Consider the following 19,315-nt stretch of genomic DNA (forward strand, 5'->3'; position numbering starts at 1 on the left):
TCGATAGCCATAACGATAAATATTATAATCAGATAACAGCAAAGTCAGAATAAAAATCATAACTTGTACAGTTGTGAGTGCAAAATTTATGTTTCATTTGGCAATAACATTTTTTTCGGTACTAAAACGTAGTAGTTTGATATGTGGTTGGCTGCCCCTCCTCTCCTTCCTGAAAAATATCCTCCAAAATTACCCGAGATACTTCCAATGATTGAACCATACGTTGGACATTAACTTCAGTCAAAAATTGACGAAGCGGATGATTACTAATTTCCACTTAATCCTTGCTGCCACTATCTTCATCATCAAATCATCAATTTTCAAGTGTTGTTGTAAAATTGTCAGCAGAAATAGTCTTCCAAAGGCGATATAATTTTATGAACATTGAATCTGTAAATAAAAAATCAAACGTTAATAATTGTAAATCAATAAAAAAAGCTACTTACATATAAAATTTTATCAACAAACTACTGTTCCCAACGCACCTCAAAATCTTGTGAAAGTCAAAAAGAATTCATCATTTTATTATTTCATTCTAAAAGTGTAATATAAAACCATTATAAAACCAATAAAAAACATGAATTGCTATCATTATAAAAATAAATACCTATAAAAGTAACAACTTACCTTTTGTGGGAACGCATGGTGAAAATTCACAAAACACGAAGATTGAATTTGATATTTTTGGTTTTATGACATTTATTTTAATTTTATTTATTTATTTATTCAAATGCTTTATAAATATAAATTTATAAATAATAAATTTATAAAGAATAGAAACATTCGATCACGAAATTATGTGGGTTCGAGTCCCGCCTCGTGATCGAATTTTTTCTATTCTTTATAAATTTATAAAACACGAAGATTAAAAATGTAACCAATGAACACAATCAATATTAGATTAATTGTAATGGTGTCTAGTTTGACTTAAAATAATAAACATCTACCCTCACTTTTAAAAATGTAGTATATTCACACGAAATATAAGCGCACCTTATAGGGAAGGGAAGATATGGGTTAAAGAGTTAAATAAATAACATGATTATATTTAAATTATTAATTTTCAACAGTTGTTCAGTAGTGATAACATGTAAATTGATTTGATTTTTACGAAATCTCATAGATGGCGCTGTTTCAAATTTGTCTTTATACTACTAAATTCATTAAACTGTTTCTCTGCCCAAATTACGTAAATGACATAGTTTTTATTTTGTAAAGCTAGATAATAGCATGGCTTACTCGAAACCAACATTTAAACATGAGTCTTTAGATTGTACGCTGTCGTAGTACACGGAATATGTAAGAAAAATAAAGGTTCACAGCTCCTCCCGCGAAGGTGATATCATGATAATATGTTTAAACTATCCTCACCCGACCTCTTAGGAATATTCATGCAAAATTTGAAGTAAATCTATGCAGTACTTTCTGAGATTAGCCCGGAAATACATACAGACAAACAGACAAACAGACAAACCGACAAACAGACAAAAATTCTAAAAACTATATTTTTGGCTTCTATATCGATTATAGATCATGGATCAAGTATTCTTTTAAAAAAATATTCAATGTACAGTTTTGACTTTCCTACGATTTTATTATATGTATAGATATTTGCCCATTTTCATTATATTTTATAAATAAAATGGAACCAACATAACTTTGTTACGTAGGTATCATTTCTCTATTAATAATCCGTAGGCATATTTTCCGAGCACCCCATTTAAGGTGCGGTCCTGAAATTATAAAAAGTTAATGTATACTTTTGCCTAATATAAGCTCAAGATCATTTTTAGATAAAAATAACAAAAAGAACTTATTTATTAAAATTTAGTAGATAAAAGAAATTATGTTACGATTTTATAAGAAAACACAGTATATTTATTAGGCGGCGGTGATCTCTTCCAGGCAAAAGATATTCATCAGCTCAATAAAATTGAATAGTTGTTGTTAGTTATTCTTTAAATTCACTGATTGTAATGAGCATTTCCGCATGCAAGTTGTATCGTAGTTTAGATATATCATAGTTTTGACACATTACAGTTCCAACAAAACCCTCAAATTTTTGAGCAGAGTTGAGCAAGATAATTTAAAAAATGTGCTGTGTTAAGTATTATAGAAAAGGTTAGTTCGTTGATAATTATCATTTCTTCATCATTTACATGGGTGTTGTTAAATGTTAGTAAAAATAAACTTTGACTGTTAATACTTTTGTTCAGTATTTACCTGTATGATTATTGCTTGGTAATTAATATGTATATTTTCATGTCGTATAGCTAATTATAAACATAAGTGTGATGTGAAACTAGCTGGATTTATTTTTACACACTCACAGCCATATATTTTATATTAAAATAGTGTAAATCATAATATTTTTTCACAATTAAAAATATTTCCTTTTTTCTGATGGTGTTGGCATCGAATTAAACCGCGCTGTCGTTTCGTTCACTAAAAGTGATGTTATGAGGACCGAATATTATGTAGCCGCCTCAACTTACGGAAACGAGAGTAACCTGCGTTGTCTGTTAGTTATTGTATAGTCGAATTTAACGTTACATGGAAATTGGAATCTAAATATATTATGTATACTTAGGTATATTAAATCTGTACATGAAATATATTTCCTAAATAACTATCACGGGGTGATTAGGGATCGACACTGATGCCAAAGAAGCAAACAGTAAAATTTTTGTCCGTATAACCGGTATAGAAACAAAAACTACTCGACGGATTTAAACGAAACTTGGTACAATTATTTTTCATATTCCTGAGCAGAGCAGTAACTCCATTTTTAAGCTTTCGTCGCGTGTGCAACCTTAATGGTTAAAGCTACACAGAAATCATGTATTCAGAAAGAAATGTTCTCCTTATTATATAAAAAATATCTCCCGACATCATAAATGTCTATCTTTTATGGTTGACTCACAATAACACGTGTAACTTCCGATAGCTTAGGAGTTCGAAGCTTTCTGATTATATTTGTCTATAACACTCTCAGTCCGTTTTAACTCAATTTTTATTTTCATGCATCAGTGCCACCTAAAAAATCTTTATCTCGAAATTCGAGCAAAGCTAAGAAAATGAGAAATAAGAGTTCTCAAGAATCGTTAGAGGTATACTCTAGGCCGAAAACAACACGTGTTATGCCGAGAACCTGAAACCGCTTCACAACGAGAATTGCGGCTCACAGCTGACCGCGAACGGCATGTACTATCCCGTGAGACCGAAACCTTCACTGAGAGGGTATAACGTCTCACAGCTGATCACGGCCGTCACATTTTATCTCGAGAATCTGAAACTTTTACTCAATATGAAGACCGTTTGACAAATGATAGGGTGCACCATAATATTATTCGATCTCTTGAAGATGAACATGAGCATAAGCAATGACTAGAGTAGGGACGCGAATATTTCAATTAATTGAGACAAAAACGATTATTAAGTTTGTTTAATGAAAGATTAAGAATTGAAACTATTCGGTCTCTGGAAACGGACGAATAGCGAGAGGCCCCTCTTACTGCAGACAGATTTCGCATAGTCTTAATGACTTAGAGGTAAACATAGAAGATCAATCTACGAATTCGGTGGTGGGGTCCGACAAATATAAAAGTGGGTTTTCTTATAACCTCACAATTGATTACAGATCATCTTCTGTATAGGCGATATTAACGTAGTATGTTATTTTTGTAATGCTTTAAAGTGGAGTAAGGAGTCGGCTTTCGTTTGAAGAATAACCGGAACCTTTGAAATCACTACTTTTAGAGGAACATGACGTGCAATCTAAACAGTTCTTAGACAATATTCGCTCTTATAGTAGTGCGTTTCAAATGATCCTTTGGTGCTCAACAATTATCAGAAGGTCCTTTCATGCTTACTTTTAAGATACAAGGTCAAGTTTACCATTTGATAGGATCCCTTTTGCCTGAAGGCCAACCTAAGTTTCTTTAAATATATTTTGTATTCGACTACAACGAATAGTCGAATACAAGAATTATCAATATTTCTCGAATTTAAAACTGAACTCATTTCACAATTTTAGAACATGTTTCATCAGGTTAATTCGTATGTATGCAGTTTTAAATCGACATTAGTAGCTTTTCCTCAAGATGGTGATATTAATATAAGATTGTTATAAATGTCTATCGGCACTCAGGAACTCCCTGGGCGTGTATAACGCCCAGGCCACAGTATTACAATTTTTCCTACAGCAGGGCGACGAATGTATTTTCGCATAGCAAAGGAGGGGAACTCGCGGGGGGTCAAGTGACGCGGGCCACGTACCATTAACATGCTTAGTTTGTGGTACCGAGCGCGAAAGAAAGTCATCGTGTTTTTGTTTTGTTACTATGTAAACTAACGTAATTTAATACTTAGGTACATATTCTATAACGGTGCGCTCAAACTGTTAATCTACATTTAATTTAGATTATTATTTGAAATACTAAGTAATGTAGAATTTAAATCACATTCCTTCATGTTTTCCTCAGATTTTCAATTTTCTCCGATTTTAAGATTTTCAGAGTGTTCAATTTTAATGTAGTTAAATTTTATAAGAGACAATTAAGAACATTCAAAAATAAAGTGTCACGTATTTTTTTTAAACGACGAATGACCTAAAACGACGTAATCGCGGACGAAGTCGCGGGCAACAGCTAGTGTATAAATAAAAACATGTAAGTAAAAAATAAAAATTTTCAAAATTGGACCAGTATTTCAAGCGACCTTATATTGTGATTATAATATGAACTTACAGTTGAATATTAAAATAAATTATGAATTATTTTCATTTTATAATATGTATTATGTTAATACGATTAAATATCTACTAAACAACAAATCCACCTATTAGAGTACCTAGTATTTTACAGTTCCATTAATTTTATCAAAATTTTTTCATTTATTGGTTTACTTATTATATTTATACTATAGAAACCACAAAATTTAAATACAAATACCTTTTGTTTCTACCGTCATTTCATGGTTTAAATATTTAATCTTGAGATTATCTTTAATTCAATATAATTAACTAACACATCATAATATTTTATAATACAAATTGACAATAATATAACGTTTAAAAAAAACTTTATAAAAAAACCTTGTAACCTATGTTGCCTTGAATAAAAAAGATGATAAAATAATAATTAAATTGTACATTATGTATATACCCGTTGTATTATATATTACAGTGTATGTTGGTTTATAAGTTGATAATGATCGATTCATTTGATGCAAGAAGTGTTAAAGATATTTCTATTTCTGTCATTAAGAAACTTAATTGTTACTCATCATAGAGTCCATTCATTTATACTTTAAAAGCAACACAAATTTCTTCACACTCAAAATATTTTATGGTTGAATAAAATTGTTCTACTTAGTGCAATTTGATATGTGTTAAAATCGTATTTTTATTATTGAAGATTAAATAATATTGCATAAGATTTGTTAACTTTTATCAAGGCTACTTGCGCTCTATCAAATTACGGGCTTCCTCTTTTGATTCCAAAATATAGGAAAATATACGTATGATATCCTTCATGTTTTATTTATATACTCACATATTTCAGAACTGTAAACAGGATTCTTATAAGACCATCATAAAATGGATTTAGAGTAAATCATAGTCTCAGTCTGCCATTGATATCAAAGTCAGTGGAAAGACAACCTTTGACCTACATTTATACTTTTCGATGATAAATTCATAGACTTGGTACCCGTTTATTATGTCATATTAAAAACGTAACTGAAGCAAGGCCGTTGTTTATTACAGAAACATTTGATACAATTAAATAATAGATTAAACTTAAGCTTATCTCAATTGTCCATTTTAAAACATCCTTGATTTTTTAGTTTGCACGTCAGGTGTGAATTTAATGGACTATACGAGTAAAATGTTAATTTATATAACGGAGTACAATAAAAAGTGTTTTTGTTAATGTTTTCAAAAAGTATTATCATCAAACTAGCTGCTCTCCGCGGTTTCACCGGCGTGGCTCCGTTCCTGTTGGTCTTAGCGTGATGATAATATATAGCCTATAGCCTCCCTCGATGAATGAGCTATCTAACACCGAAAGAATTTTTCTAATCGGACCTGTGTAGTTCCTGTGATTAGCGTGTTCAAACAAACAAACTCTTCAGCTTTATAATATGTATTAACTATTAGTATAGATAAGCAAACATTTGTATTTAACCATGTCTTTTCTATTATTTCATTTTTATTTTCACTTTCGTAGTTTCAAGGATCAGTTACAAGGGTGTTGGAGTGACATTGTAGGCAATGTAAATATTAGGAATTTGTATTTCACCTTTATTTTAAATATATAATAGTTGTAATTCAGCTGGTATGGTCAGTGTCGTCCGCATGGTCAGCCAGTTAAGTTAGCAGAGGTGGGGGAATCACTTCCTAGTTTAAATTGAGTTCTATTTTTTTTAACTCAATATTGAACTCAATATTAATAACGATGTAAAGTAACTCTAAATAAAACTGATTGTAGAGTTGATTGAGATGTTCCGTTTATTCTTCCTTATGCAGGTGTTAAACGTATTGTTTAATATTGGGATTTTTTTTAATGAACTTTTTTAGCTCTTCTACTAACGCAGCGTGTATCCAGAGGCGACTTCTGCTACTACTAATAATAAATACAATATAAAATTTAACATTATATTAAAACTATACTGATGCTCTTGCTTAATTTTTGAATAAAGATGATATATTATTTTAAACGAAACAATCTTTGTAGAGCCAGGCAAACTCTACCACTCTCCAATTAGGTCTACCTTGAGGAAGTGGCAGTGTACTTGAATAAGTGTTATTGATTTTATTGCGACGCTACTCAATTTAATGGCTTGACGCGAATGACGAACTCTACATAGAGATTTTGACATGATGGGCGGTAGAGCACTTCCCGGCTGAGTCGATGTAGAGTGGTGCTTGCAAAAGCTTACGTGTACTTGATTCTCGATTAATTTATCTCGCTCTGAGAAGAGGCTTACGCTATTAACGTCGAATAGCGTTATTAAAGCTATTTGTAATACTTATTTTATAAAGACTGATGGAAAGTGACACACTGCATTTTTAAGTTGCGAATAATTGATATAAGCCTAGATCCTTTAATTTCATAGTCAACTTTAAACAAAGTAAGATTGGTCCTCAAATGAAGCATAAATAAAGAAAAATATATAAAAAGAAAGTCGTGCTAGTTACAACACTATAACTCTAAAACGAATATACAAATTTCGATGATTTATGGCTCGTTGGATTTGTCTCTGTTTATGATTAGGATAATTACCACAAAAAATTTGAGAAAAAAAGGAATAACTACCTAGGTGGGGCAATTGGGAGGAAAGGGAGAGCAGCTATTTATTTATATTTTGCACATACAACAAAAATATAATTTCAGAATTATTACTCAATATAATACATAATTATTATCAGACCGACAATAAACAAAATGTCAACTCACTGCACACGTAAAGCAAGCAAGTCATACATCCAATTAGCAGTTTACCGCAATATTGCACAGTGTGTAAACCATGACTCACTTATGTACGTACATATAAATCTCCCCCGAGGTATTCCCCGAACATTAACTTTCATGACAGAACTTTTTTCCTCACAACCAGTATCTATGCAAGGTATTCGTTTAATTTTATTTATTAATTGCAACATTTAATACATAATGCATTTTCTTCCTTAATTGGCAAATCGGTTCCGCAAATCATTTTATCTTTAGTTGTTTATTATGTAGGTAACGAATACCTTAAATTTTAATTTTAATATATTCTATAGAGGTCATGTATAGGGGTTTTGTGGGGTTATATATAGAATAACCTCTAGATCTACTAAACTATTTTTGAAAAACTGTTATCATAAGAAAGCTACTTCTCATCGAGTACCTATCGGGGCTATACTTTTTATCCAGGGCTTACACGAAGAATCCGGAGAGAGCAGCAAGTCGCTAAAATCTTCAAAACACATTGTATTGGAAAGCGATAAAATGTACTCTTTATTCTCAAGATAGATTAATCGATAAATTTATTTGTTTTATTTTATCCTTTACTTTAGATAAAACGTTATAATAAAACCACTAACCAGGCTTAGTCTGATAGACCTAATGAATAATGAAAATGAAAAAAGGCTATTTAACATTGTATTATGACTTATGAGTTAAGTCTAGAACTGAAAGCGAAAATTATATATTATGAATTTTCATTTTAATTTGTTAAGAAACTTTAGTTTTTAAATAAAAATTATAAATCACTAAAATCGCACCAGCTGTTTTTGGGTAACTTACTAGCCTGACTATAGCATTATAAATAATCACCTTAAAAATAAACCTTTTTATTGTATAAATTTGTAGCAGACGGAAAATAGAAAAAAAAAATTAAATAAATACAATAATATTGCGTCGCGTCTACAAGCCTCGTTGTGTAGTAAGAAACGAAATCATTTTAAAATACAATACGATCGTTAATTACCTTAATGAAACTGGTAACTTGTAATCTCTGATTTATCTTATATTTTGATTTTTACCGTGAATTAATACTACATAATTAGCACACTAACACAGTTATTAAATAATTACTTTTGCCTTTTAATCTTAAATTTACGCCTGTTGAAGGTTTGATTAGAAACTGATTAATTTTTCAATAGTGTATCTTGTTTGATTATAACAATTATATTAATCAATACAAATAGTTTTATGTCTACATCTTATATATAAAGATGAAAGATCTTTATGTGAACTACAGAAACTAAATAAACGATTTGTAATTTTTAGCTATCTGAAATCTACGTAGAGTAAGGGAAAGTAAAATGATAAATAATATATATGTTTAGTTTTATCCCGGACCGACAATATTGAATGGTAATAAATAATTCTCATAAAAATTTATTTAATTTTGAAATTCAGACTTACACAAGAATTAAATATGAAACATAGACAGTTCAAGACTATTTCCTTGAAAGATCTGTGTAACACTTACGTAGCAATCGGGGGACAAACCTAAACCAAAACAAAACCAGCGCAATACATAGGTAGGGTAGGTAGGTATACAAAAACATTTCAACATGCGATCGCAAAATCATCGAAAAAACCATAAATTATTTTTTATTATTATGCACAAATTATAAATTTCAAATGGGATATTCAAACGAGTTTGACGTAAGCAAGTAGGTATGTTTATTTTGGTGGAACGGTAAACCCCGTGTGACGCGAAAGTTTTGATTCGCATACGATGTTAAGGTAAACGGACAAGGCTGTTTTGGCAAACGATTTAATATAGCTTCTTATATTATAAGTTTGTTATTAAGTGCATTGCAAGAAATGATGTATTTGATGGAATTTAATGAGTTCCAAAGATTAAGGCTATGTTATAACTGATACAAAAACGGTGATATTAACAGTAACAATTTGGCGTCCAATATTTGAATCGAATTTAATCAGTCCAAAATTAAAGGTCATGTTTCTTCCCGAATTCAAAGATTAATAATTTAGCCAAAGTAAGACTAGTATATAGATATGTTTTATACTGTGTATTACAGGTAAATGATCGGGCGACTTGATGCTTGCGGTTTCATCATTTAGCAAGATGACTATTACATAATTGGATGATTTATTTTACCCACTTATTGTTCGTCAGATGGAAAAATTTATACTCGGCTTATTACTAGTTTTCACAATGTTATTTGCATTAAGAGTAAAGTATAAAGAGCTGTACAATAAAACTCTTTAGTAAATAGAGACTATAGCAATTTATATGAAAAAACTTAAAAATTAAATGTCGAAGCATAATTTCAATGTGAACATGTATGCACCTATGTATGATACAGAATTAAGGCTCAGTTTAATGGCGTTATAAGTGGAAATGAGAACAATAATATGGGCTTCTGTGAAATTAAAATCTTTATATGTTACATTATGTCAGCTATAAAGTCATTGAAACACGCACATTGATATATCCTGTTCCGAGTTTCAATAAACTCACTTCCTGGTAAAATAAGGCCAGGCCCAACAAATATGTGATCGGTACCTACGACCAACTAATTCGAACTAATGAAAAATTCGATCAAACTTGAAAAATTCAATCCGATTACGAAATTATTCAAAGTGCTGATTCTTATCTTTATTTTGGTTAATACGACGTTAAATGTGTGTGATTTTTGGAAAATCATTGTTGGTTTATGTTATGATGCTTTTAAATAGGTATATTCTTCTAGGTATGAAATAAGTTTTAAGTCGGTTATTTATTAACAACACATAAACTACCTACACAAATAATGACACAAACTTTTGAAAAAGTCGTAATTTCGTTTTAATTTTAATTTTCTCGTGTTATAAGGCTAAAAGAATTATATTTTAGAAGGTGATAAATCAATTCATTGATAACCCAATGAAGCACGAAGACAAATTTGGGTTTACGCTTAATTTAAACAAATTCATTAAGTTACAAAGCATATAATTATCAAAACGAAACTTCATCATAACAAGATTAATATTTAATACATATTAACAATTAAAATATTTCGATCGAAAAGTTATTTTTAAATTTTACAGAAAATCCCAAATCACAAACCAAAGCATATCATTCGCGTAATTGAAAAAAAAATATCTAACGAAAATTGAATCGTACACGATTCAATTTTCGTTAGATATTAGCAATAGCAATTAAGGATTTGATTTGTCTCATATGGAGTATGATGGATGAAGGGTCTAAAGTGAAGTGGGGTGGCCAGGGTGTGAAGGCTCCAGTGCATCAGGAGGCCAGGAGCAGCAGCCGAGCGCGCGGGACGCGGGCTGTGACGCATGCGCGACGAAAGGCGCCGGGGTGGGGAGGCGCGCGCCTAACACTATTTAAACTGTTCTTGCGAACGGTCATCATGCATTGGTCTCTTTGCAATCCAAAGTTTAGTTAGCTATTGTAATACGACAGCTCCAGTCGTAGACAGACAGGCATCCGCCAGTGGTCGAGACAGAAGGCTCTCGCAGACGTACGCTAGCTAAACGCGCAGTGAACCCTCGTTCAGGCCCCCAGTCCCAAGTGTTGTGCACCATGGCCGTCGCAGCTGCCCAGAAGAACCGTGAGATGTTCGCCATCAAGAAGTCCTACAGCATCGAGGTGAGGAGCCCTATCACAAGCCTTGTCGCTTCGACAAAGTTTCCTTGGAGCCGCGCTCGATCGTGAAAGTTTCGTTAAGTTTTCCACTCGGTTCATGTAGTTCAGAAGACGGCTTCAAGGATGCTTTGTACCAGCTAATTGTGCTTCCAGTGACATATTCTCATTTGGATTAATTTAAAGTTTCACATTCATTCAGTATTTACAATATTGTTTTGAATCAACAAAGACTTCCAACCACAAAGCATGTTCCGTTTCCGATCTCGTTCTTAGTTTGCTTCTCAAATTATATTTTTATATTAATTTGCGATTTTAACGATGTAACAAAAGCCTTCAATATCAAATGATACCAAATTTACCTGTACAATAATAATGAGATAAGTGCGTAACTAATCAAAAATAGGGGTCAAGTTCGAGTATGAAATAATATCAAAGTAAAAATAAATATAACACAAATCACTTTTTAATTTGTTAGTTAAAAAGAGGGCAACGTCCGACAAAGAGACTGCATAAATTAAATTCGCGCCATGCACATTATGCTAAACATCTTTAATCACAGTTAGGTACCTACTTTGTTACATGTACCTTGTAACAACTATGTAACAATAGGCTTCGTAAAGTTGAGCAAAGAACTACCCGAAGGAAAATTTACAAACGTCCCATTCATAAAAGCAGTTAACTATATCAAAAACATTACACGTCGTAATAGAAGAAATCGTGTGAACTTCTATTAAGCTCTTACGGAGCACCCAATTATTGTCGTCTGCGTAACACCGAATAATTACATACTCAAGATCTAAAACCGTCGTGCAAATTAAAGTATAACTTACTAAACTTAACTTTCACACAATTAAACTCACAAACCACGTAGAGTTCCGTAAATATTACTCTAATCGATGTTTTCGAAATTATACCGAATAAGAAGATTACGTGTCTGCGTTTGTTTACAGAAAAAAAAATCCGCTTACGATTATTAGTGTCATTATTGTATAATTTCTATTGTCGATATTCAAGACATTCAGTACCAGCAATCGGTTAACGCATCTCGATGATTGTAATTATGATTAAAAATTTACATAATTTCCTTAACTAACTTATGATCTTTGTACCGCTAATGCGAAATGTCATGCGAAATAATTTTGTCGGTTTTGAGCCCAGAAATCCCAGAAAATAATATTTATTTGTAACTGTAAATTCCATTGTTTAAGTGATCGAAAATGTTTCCTCATGATAAAGAAGTTGCTTCTAGACGATAGTATACAATAAAAGTATGTTAGCGATGCGAATAAAAATGGCAACTATTTGCTTGTGCTGTGCGAAACATAGGTGTGTAACTAACATGTAATCATTAACGTACGTTTTATAATTGGTACCTGAATGATTGTATTTCCTTGACCATCGAAGGTCGGTATGCGAGCTGGAGCGACGCTCACCCACTCTGTTAAAGACAATAAAAACCGTTAAAAATTATTCGAATGACACGACCACGAAAATAATATTTAACGTATCGACAAAGTAATATTTGCAATCGTAAAAATCACGAGTTCTATACGCCATCTTAATATTTACTTACTCGCTCGAAACTTTAAATTCCATGTTTAAAACTAATTCGAGGTTATAAAGCGCCCTTGACCAAACGAGGTTGTTCGTCGCGGTCAAAGTATACAAAAAGTTACGTTACATTGACGGGTAACGAGTGCAGTTCCAAATCTGTCCATTAAAACGGAATCGAAAAAATGGGAAATTGAATTTCGGAACATAAAGCGATATTCGGGCGGTCGACATTAGCCTGAAGGGTGGCAGGTCAGTCGTACTCGTACTTAATTACTATCCAATTGGAATGGTGAAGTGGTCGGGGATACCAAGGCTATACCAACCGGATTTTCAAGCAAACCGCTCCAGTTAGGCGGACCTTTAACTTGAGCGCGACACATGCCGTTTCCGCAATGAACACTATGATTATATGAATTTTTAATTCAAAAACATGTAATCGTTCAAAGATCTGTTCGATAACGTAATGTATGCTAACGATACGAATCTAATAGGCTTATAACTACTGGATGATCAGATTCTTGTTATGTCACAGAAGCATTTATCGCCACATTAATTCACGTCAGGTATTTCGTTACCTCAGAGGTCAGGTTCACACTAGATTAATTCGTGCATAGAATTGCAACCATATTCAAACTCAAGGTGATCCTGATCAAGGGAGACTCCGTTTAGTTATGACTTGGACAGACAATAAATTGTAAAAACATTAATGACAGACAACGTAACCTAGATTTTCTTATAATCAAACTAAGGCCGCCGTTGTATGTCTTAGCGTTATTACAATCGGCAATTTGTTTATTTATTTAAATTATGATTATAACAAATTCTACGAGGCAATTCTCGAGTTAAAGAGCCCATTAAAACGCTCCATATAATTTTGAACTTTATTTTAAATTTACTGCTCTTGCAGCGGGATGCATCTTGCAGGCGCTCGAAAATGTTCATGTTCTTTTTTTGCTAATTCCCATGACATAATACGTAAGGGCTTTGCCTTCGCGCAGTTTCAGGGGCTAGGTAACGAGACGTGTGATTAGTAACCCTTGACACACAAACGCCGCCACTCAACTGGAAAACGAATATCTCACGCTCAGTGTCACCTGACATCTCCGTGTGCATCATCACAAACGTATGGCGTCCTCAACATATTGCAATATTAACACTCGAGCATTCCGATAATGAATGAATTCTACAAACGCATTCGTTTACATACGATATCGGAATGTCGTAATTACCTCGCAACACGTTCAGGAAAACTTTAAGAATGTGACACTGAGATATTATTACCTAATAGCTCTTCTGAAGCTTAACTCGGAGGAAAACGTTAAATTCAAAGATCTGAGGTCACTGCGAAATTATTACGCCGACATTGATGATACCACTGTTTAAGGAAAATGAGATAGACAGCTATTGTAACGGAACTTTTTCCTGAAATAGTCCTTCAGTATATAAGTCATCATACTAAGTAGTCTTGCATCTCATTGTTCGGACGGAATAAGCCCATTTTATTTCAACTTATCGTAAATAATACTTTAATTGACATAAATATTTCCCACATAACTTATATGGAAAATTTTCTCTACCGTTTCCATTGCATAAACATAATCCATCAGTAATTTAATAAAAATGTACACAAACGACAATCTTCGTGTAAAAATTAATCACTGCATTGTAATTGACTGTTTTTAAATTGGTTTATTAAATAACAATGGCGGTAAAAATCTAATGATTAATTACATTGTTGCATCGAGACATGATGCAAAGCACGTCGTAGATTTGTAAACATCATTAGTTTAATAATAGGTACTGTATTAAAAAAGGCCTATTTTCAAAGCTTTGTACAGGTAGATAGTAATTTCGGAGCTAATTGTGCATTTCGCAATTTGTAGGAAAAGTTAAGACTTGTAGCTTTTGAACAATGATTGGCTATTCAAGTGCAGTGGTCCAGAAAGTTCTGATCCTTTGTACAACTCCATCTTGCCTCGAATCGCATCCGGATTGAAATGGCAGCACTTTAGCGTCCGACCACGCAGGAAATAAGCTTAGGAACTTCGTAAAAGCAATTCCCACTCGCACATGAAATATAATGCCATGCGACCACTTTATATTTATAAGGATTTAGACATCAACCTATTTTTAGCTCTATTGTGCTCTCGAAGAGATTTATATTTCTTTTGTGGTTGGATGTTTTTATAGCTTTCTCATAAGGAGCATTTACTTTGTTTCCGATTTCTGATAGAGTTTTTTTTTTCTTTTGTTTAGAACGGCTATCCATCCCGCCGTCGATCGCTTGTGGATGATGCACGATTTGAAACACTTGTTGTAAAACAGACCAAACAAAGTGTATTAGAAGAGGCTCGCGCCCGCGCTAATGGTAAGCAAATTAGTGTTCTTTGTTTTATTATATCAAGTTTTTATTTTCAATTATTATTTTTCAACATTTTTATGTTTTCTTTTTTTTCTTTATTTTCATTTTTTGTTTTTATTTTTTTTAATAATTAGACTCTGGCTTGGAAACTGACTTTATCCAAGACGCCGCTCATATAAGCAATGGTGATAACACCCCAACCGTTGAAGACGGTACTCATCAAGACGAAACAAAGAATGGACAACTTGGTAATTACTTTTGTTACAATGTTTTGCTATTTTTAAATTATTTTTCATTTATGTTTTGTTTATTTTTTCTGTTCGTTTATTTATTTTCTTTGTTTTTATTTTGGTTTATAGCAGATGCTGATATCGGTGACGACGGAGGAAAGAAAGATGAAGGTCAGTACTGTTATTCAACATAAATTATAAACGAAAAAACTTAATTGACTTATAATTAGCACCATTCATTTTGTAAACGTACGTCATAAACAACAAGTTTTTGCATAAATATATCAACCTGCAATACCCTTTCAGATTATACTCTCACCGAAGAAGAGATAATTCTTCAAAACGCTGCAAGTGAAAGTCCTGAAGCCGAACAAGTTATCCAGAAGGCTGCTCTATTATTGCGTATGCGAGATGGAATGGGCACCCTCGCTCGCATCCTTAAGACGATTGACAACTACAAGGGAAGTGTAGAACATCTTGAGACAAGACCCTCGCAAGTCTCTGGCATCCAATTTGACGCTCTCGTGAAAGTGAGCATGCCACGCGTCAACTTACTACAACTCATCAGGGCACTTCGTCAATCAACTTCTTTCACTGGTGTTAACCTTCTTTCCGAAAACAATATCTCCAACAAAACACCTTGGTTCCCGCGCCACGCTGTCGACCTAGACAACTGCAACCATCTGATGACCAAATACGAGCCGGAACTTGACATGAACCATCCTGGATTCGCTGACAAGGAATACAGAGAGCGTAGAAAGCAAATCGCTGAAATCGCTTTCGCGTACAAATATGGAGACCCAATCCCATCCATCTCTTACAGTGAATCGGAGAATTCGACTTGGCAGCGAGTGTTTAACACCGTTTTGGACCTTATGCCTAAACACGCCTGCAGGGAATACAAAGCCGCGTTCAACAAGTTGCAAGAGGCTGATATCTTTGTGCCCCACCGCATTCCTCAACTAGAGGATGTGAGCAACTTCCTCCGCAAGCACACCGGGTTCACGCTGCGCCCTGCTGCTGGTCTACTTACTGCTCGCGACTTCTTGGCTTCTCTCGCTTTCCGTGTCTTCCAATCTACTCAATACGTCCGCCACGCTAACTCTCCCTTCCACACGCCTGAACCGTAAGTGTCAATATCAATGTATTTAAAAGTTTAAATTACTCTTGCTAATTACTACTTATATAAAATTATCCTTATAATTCTAACTGTAGAGAAAATCAAAATTTTAAGAATTTTGTTCATATCTATCTTTAAAATATAATTCACTCACACAATATAAAATATAGGTTCGCAATATTTATACAATATTAAATCTGTTCCACTCCAATAACCTGGCTTTAAAAGCTTTGTCAGACCCTTTGAAAGCCGATATAAGGTCGTGATGGAATTGTAACAGCGTTAAAAGCCTCGCCTCTAATTATCTTAACTCGATTCGGGGCAGGGTGGCGAAGTTCAAAGTCAACTGCAGCTTTCAGCTGACACTGAAACTTAAAGTGCATTAATATAGTTCCACTATGGCGAATCAATTCAATTACCGGTCTCGGTTACAGGATGCACCTTGACCTTCAGGCATTTTACACGTGTATTTGTTTACAGTGACTGCATCCATGAACTTCTCGGACACATCCCGCTATTAGCCGACCCTGGCTTTGCTCAATTTTCACAAGAAATCGGATTAGCTTCTCTTGGCGCTTCGGACTCGGAAATCGAAAAGCTATCAACTGTAAGTTATTAATAATTAACAATATAATATCGAAAGCATTTGCGACTATTCATATGGGCCCTAGCTATGCGAGTTGTTTATGAATTTTTGAAATGTTTGACATATTTTGTTGCGTTACAATTAGTTGGGGTGAAATGGTATGTGAATGAAATCTCCTTGTTCTAGGTATATTGGTTCACTGTTGAATTCGGTCTTTGCAAAGAAAACCAACAACTGAAGGCTTACGGTGCGGCTCTTCTGTCCTCTATCGGGGAACTGCTTCACGCATTGAGCGATAAACCTGAACTGAGGCCATTCGAACCCGCATCTACATCCATACAGCCCTACCAAGACCAAGAATACCAACCAATCTACTACGTCGCTGAAAGCTTCGAAGACGCCAAAGATAAATTCAGGTAATTGTTTTCATATTTTGGATCGATTTTAAATTCCTTTGCTCTATGTTAACGTTTCAAGTTTTGAAAATGATACAAGTTATAAGTCACGATTGTGTGTAAACAACTTTATTGCATTGATTCTTAATTAACTTCCAAATAATGATGAATGGTTTAAGCCGATGCAGAGTTATATTAGCAGATTATTAATGAGTTATATTTCCTTTAGACGCTGGGTGTCAACTATGTCACGACCATTCGAGGTCCGCTTCAACCCACACACCGAGCGCGTGGAGGTGCTCGACTCCGTGGACAAACTGGAGACTCTCATCTGGCAACTGAATACGGAGATGCTGCACCTCACCAACGCCGTGAAGAAGATGAAAGTCACGCATTTCGAATGAACGCACCCAAAACCCAACCGGATACCCGCACACGGCATGGCCGTCCTGTATAGCTAGTGATATTATAGATGTAAGACTGTTAACGTGTGGAGCGTGTGAGAGAGAGTGATAACCATTGGATGGTACTTCGTTGAATTCCTTTTGTACCTTATTATTTATTATGCCGAGCTCATTGCCCGGGCCTCGGAAATCGCGCGGTCATCCCGATTGCCCATTTAAGGAGATCGCGTCCGTTTCGCGAGACCTTAACTATTTTACTAGTATTAATTTATAATTTAATGAAAAACACAAACAAATAAAAATGGAGCACCAAAAAAGTGTAAAAAATCAAACAGTAAATATATGTGTTTGAGTGTATTCAGTCGTTTTATTTCCCACGAGTGATGTCATGATTTTAAAATAAACCCCGCATTCAACAATAATAAAATTTATACTAAGTGCCTGAGGACGAAAATGTATAGTAGATACCTACACCTGGGTCTGAGTAATTTTAGGCTTAATTACTATTGATTGTAGATATAAAGGGCTATTGAAAGGATAAGTACGGGTTACGATCTGTCGTGTAATATCCACTTTTAGTAATTTTAATATCCCAGGTGTATTTAAAACAGAGATATTATTTTATATATCTACATAATTAATGCATAACATTGTATAACAACAACAAGCCCACGAAATTAAAATCATAATAAACAAGATACTGTAGGTATTTCAACAAACTTAGGAATATAATACATTAAATATTGAGTAATATTTCAATTCTATTATTACTAATCACCAACGACCTTAGACCATCGTGTATTCAGAACATAATTATTACATCGTAACAAGCATTACGTATACCTTTTATTCGAAGAGCACTATTTATATCTCGAATGAAGGAGAATAAAAGATAAAAGATGAGTAAATTCTTTGAAAGCAATTTAAAAATAGGGACTATTGGCAATCATTGTCGAAGTCCGGTACCTGTAATGCGATTTTCCGTTCCTTGGGGATCTCGCTTCGCTTCAATCGGATCTTCGAAAATACTTTAATTGCGATCTAAGATAAGCTACAACTTAATTAAAGCGACATTGACTCGGCTACTTATGAAGCATTTATTCGTACAACATACAAACCCACACTATTAGAAGCGAGTTACTTCCTCATATAGCAATTAGAACCATCTAGAACTAACGCAAAAAGTAAGCATTACGAGCGCAGACAAAGAGCATTGTGTTAAATGAGATTGAGAATTAATCAAAAACGGGTTACATTGCAGCAAAATTGATATGCTGAAAAAAATATAATATGTTGTATAAAAAAAGGTCGTACTTCGTGTTGACATTAAACGCAGAACGAGAGGTACGGCCTCAAACGAACAAGGGCGCAGACAAAGCTTTATTGCTTACTTTAGCAATTTTAATTTTCCCGTATACGTAACAAGTATGCAGGTGCAATAGATTTAGCCATTCAATACCGCATAGCGATCGTTGACATTGAACAACAACGCCGCTAGTTCCTGTAACATTAATTTATATTGATAACCGAAACACCCAAATTGTTACGCTTA

The 19,315-nt window shown here is 33.7% G+C and overlaps 1 protein-coding gene across 2 annotated transcripts; it reads left to right on the top strand.

Moving 5' to 3' along the window:
* The first annotated feature begins 10,860 nt into the window (after positions 1-10,860).
* Positions 10,861-18,118, top strand: ple (tyrosine hydroxylase ple). 2 transcript variants are annotated; one of them, XM_089700080.1, is made up of 8 exons: positions 10,861-11,115; positions 14,923-15,034; positions 15,163-15,276; positions 15,388-15,429; positions 15,565-16,384; positions 16,859-16,985; positions 17,151-17,380; positions 17,589-18,118. In XM_089700080.1, the coding sequence occupies exons 1-8, from the start codon at positions 11,050-11,052 to the stop codon at positions 17,761-17,763; spliced, it is 1,686 nt and encodes a 561-aa protein (XP_089556206.1). In that variant the 5' UTR covers positions 10,861-11,049; the 3' UTR covers positions 17,764-18,118. The 2 variants fall into 2 exon arrangements, with proteins under 2 accessions (XP_089556206.1, XP_089556287.1); XM_089700161.1 differs by having other exon boundaries at positions 15,391-15,429.
* The last annotated feature ends 1,197 nt before the right edge of the window (positions 18,119-19,315 follow it).

This window comes from Colias philodice, chromosome 1, assembly GCF_061535455.1.
Source record: "Colias philodice isolate Cphi_HAF_F1 chromosome 1, ilColPhil1 Martin Lab GWU primary, whole genome shotgun sequence".
Lineage (NCBI taxonomy): Eukaryota > Metazoa > Arthropoda > Insecta > Lepidoptera > Pieridae > Colias > Colias philodice.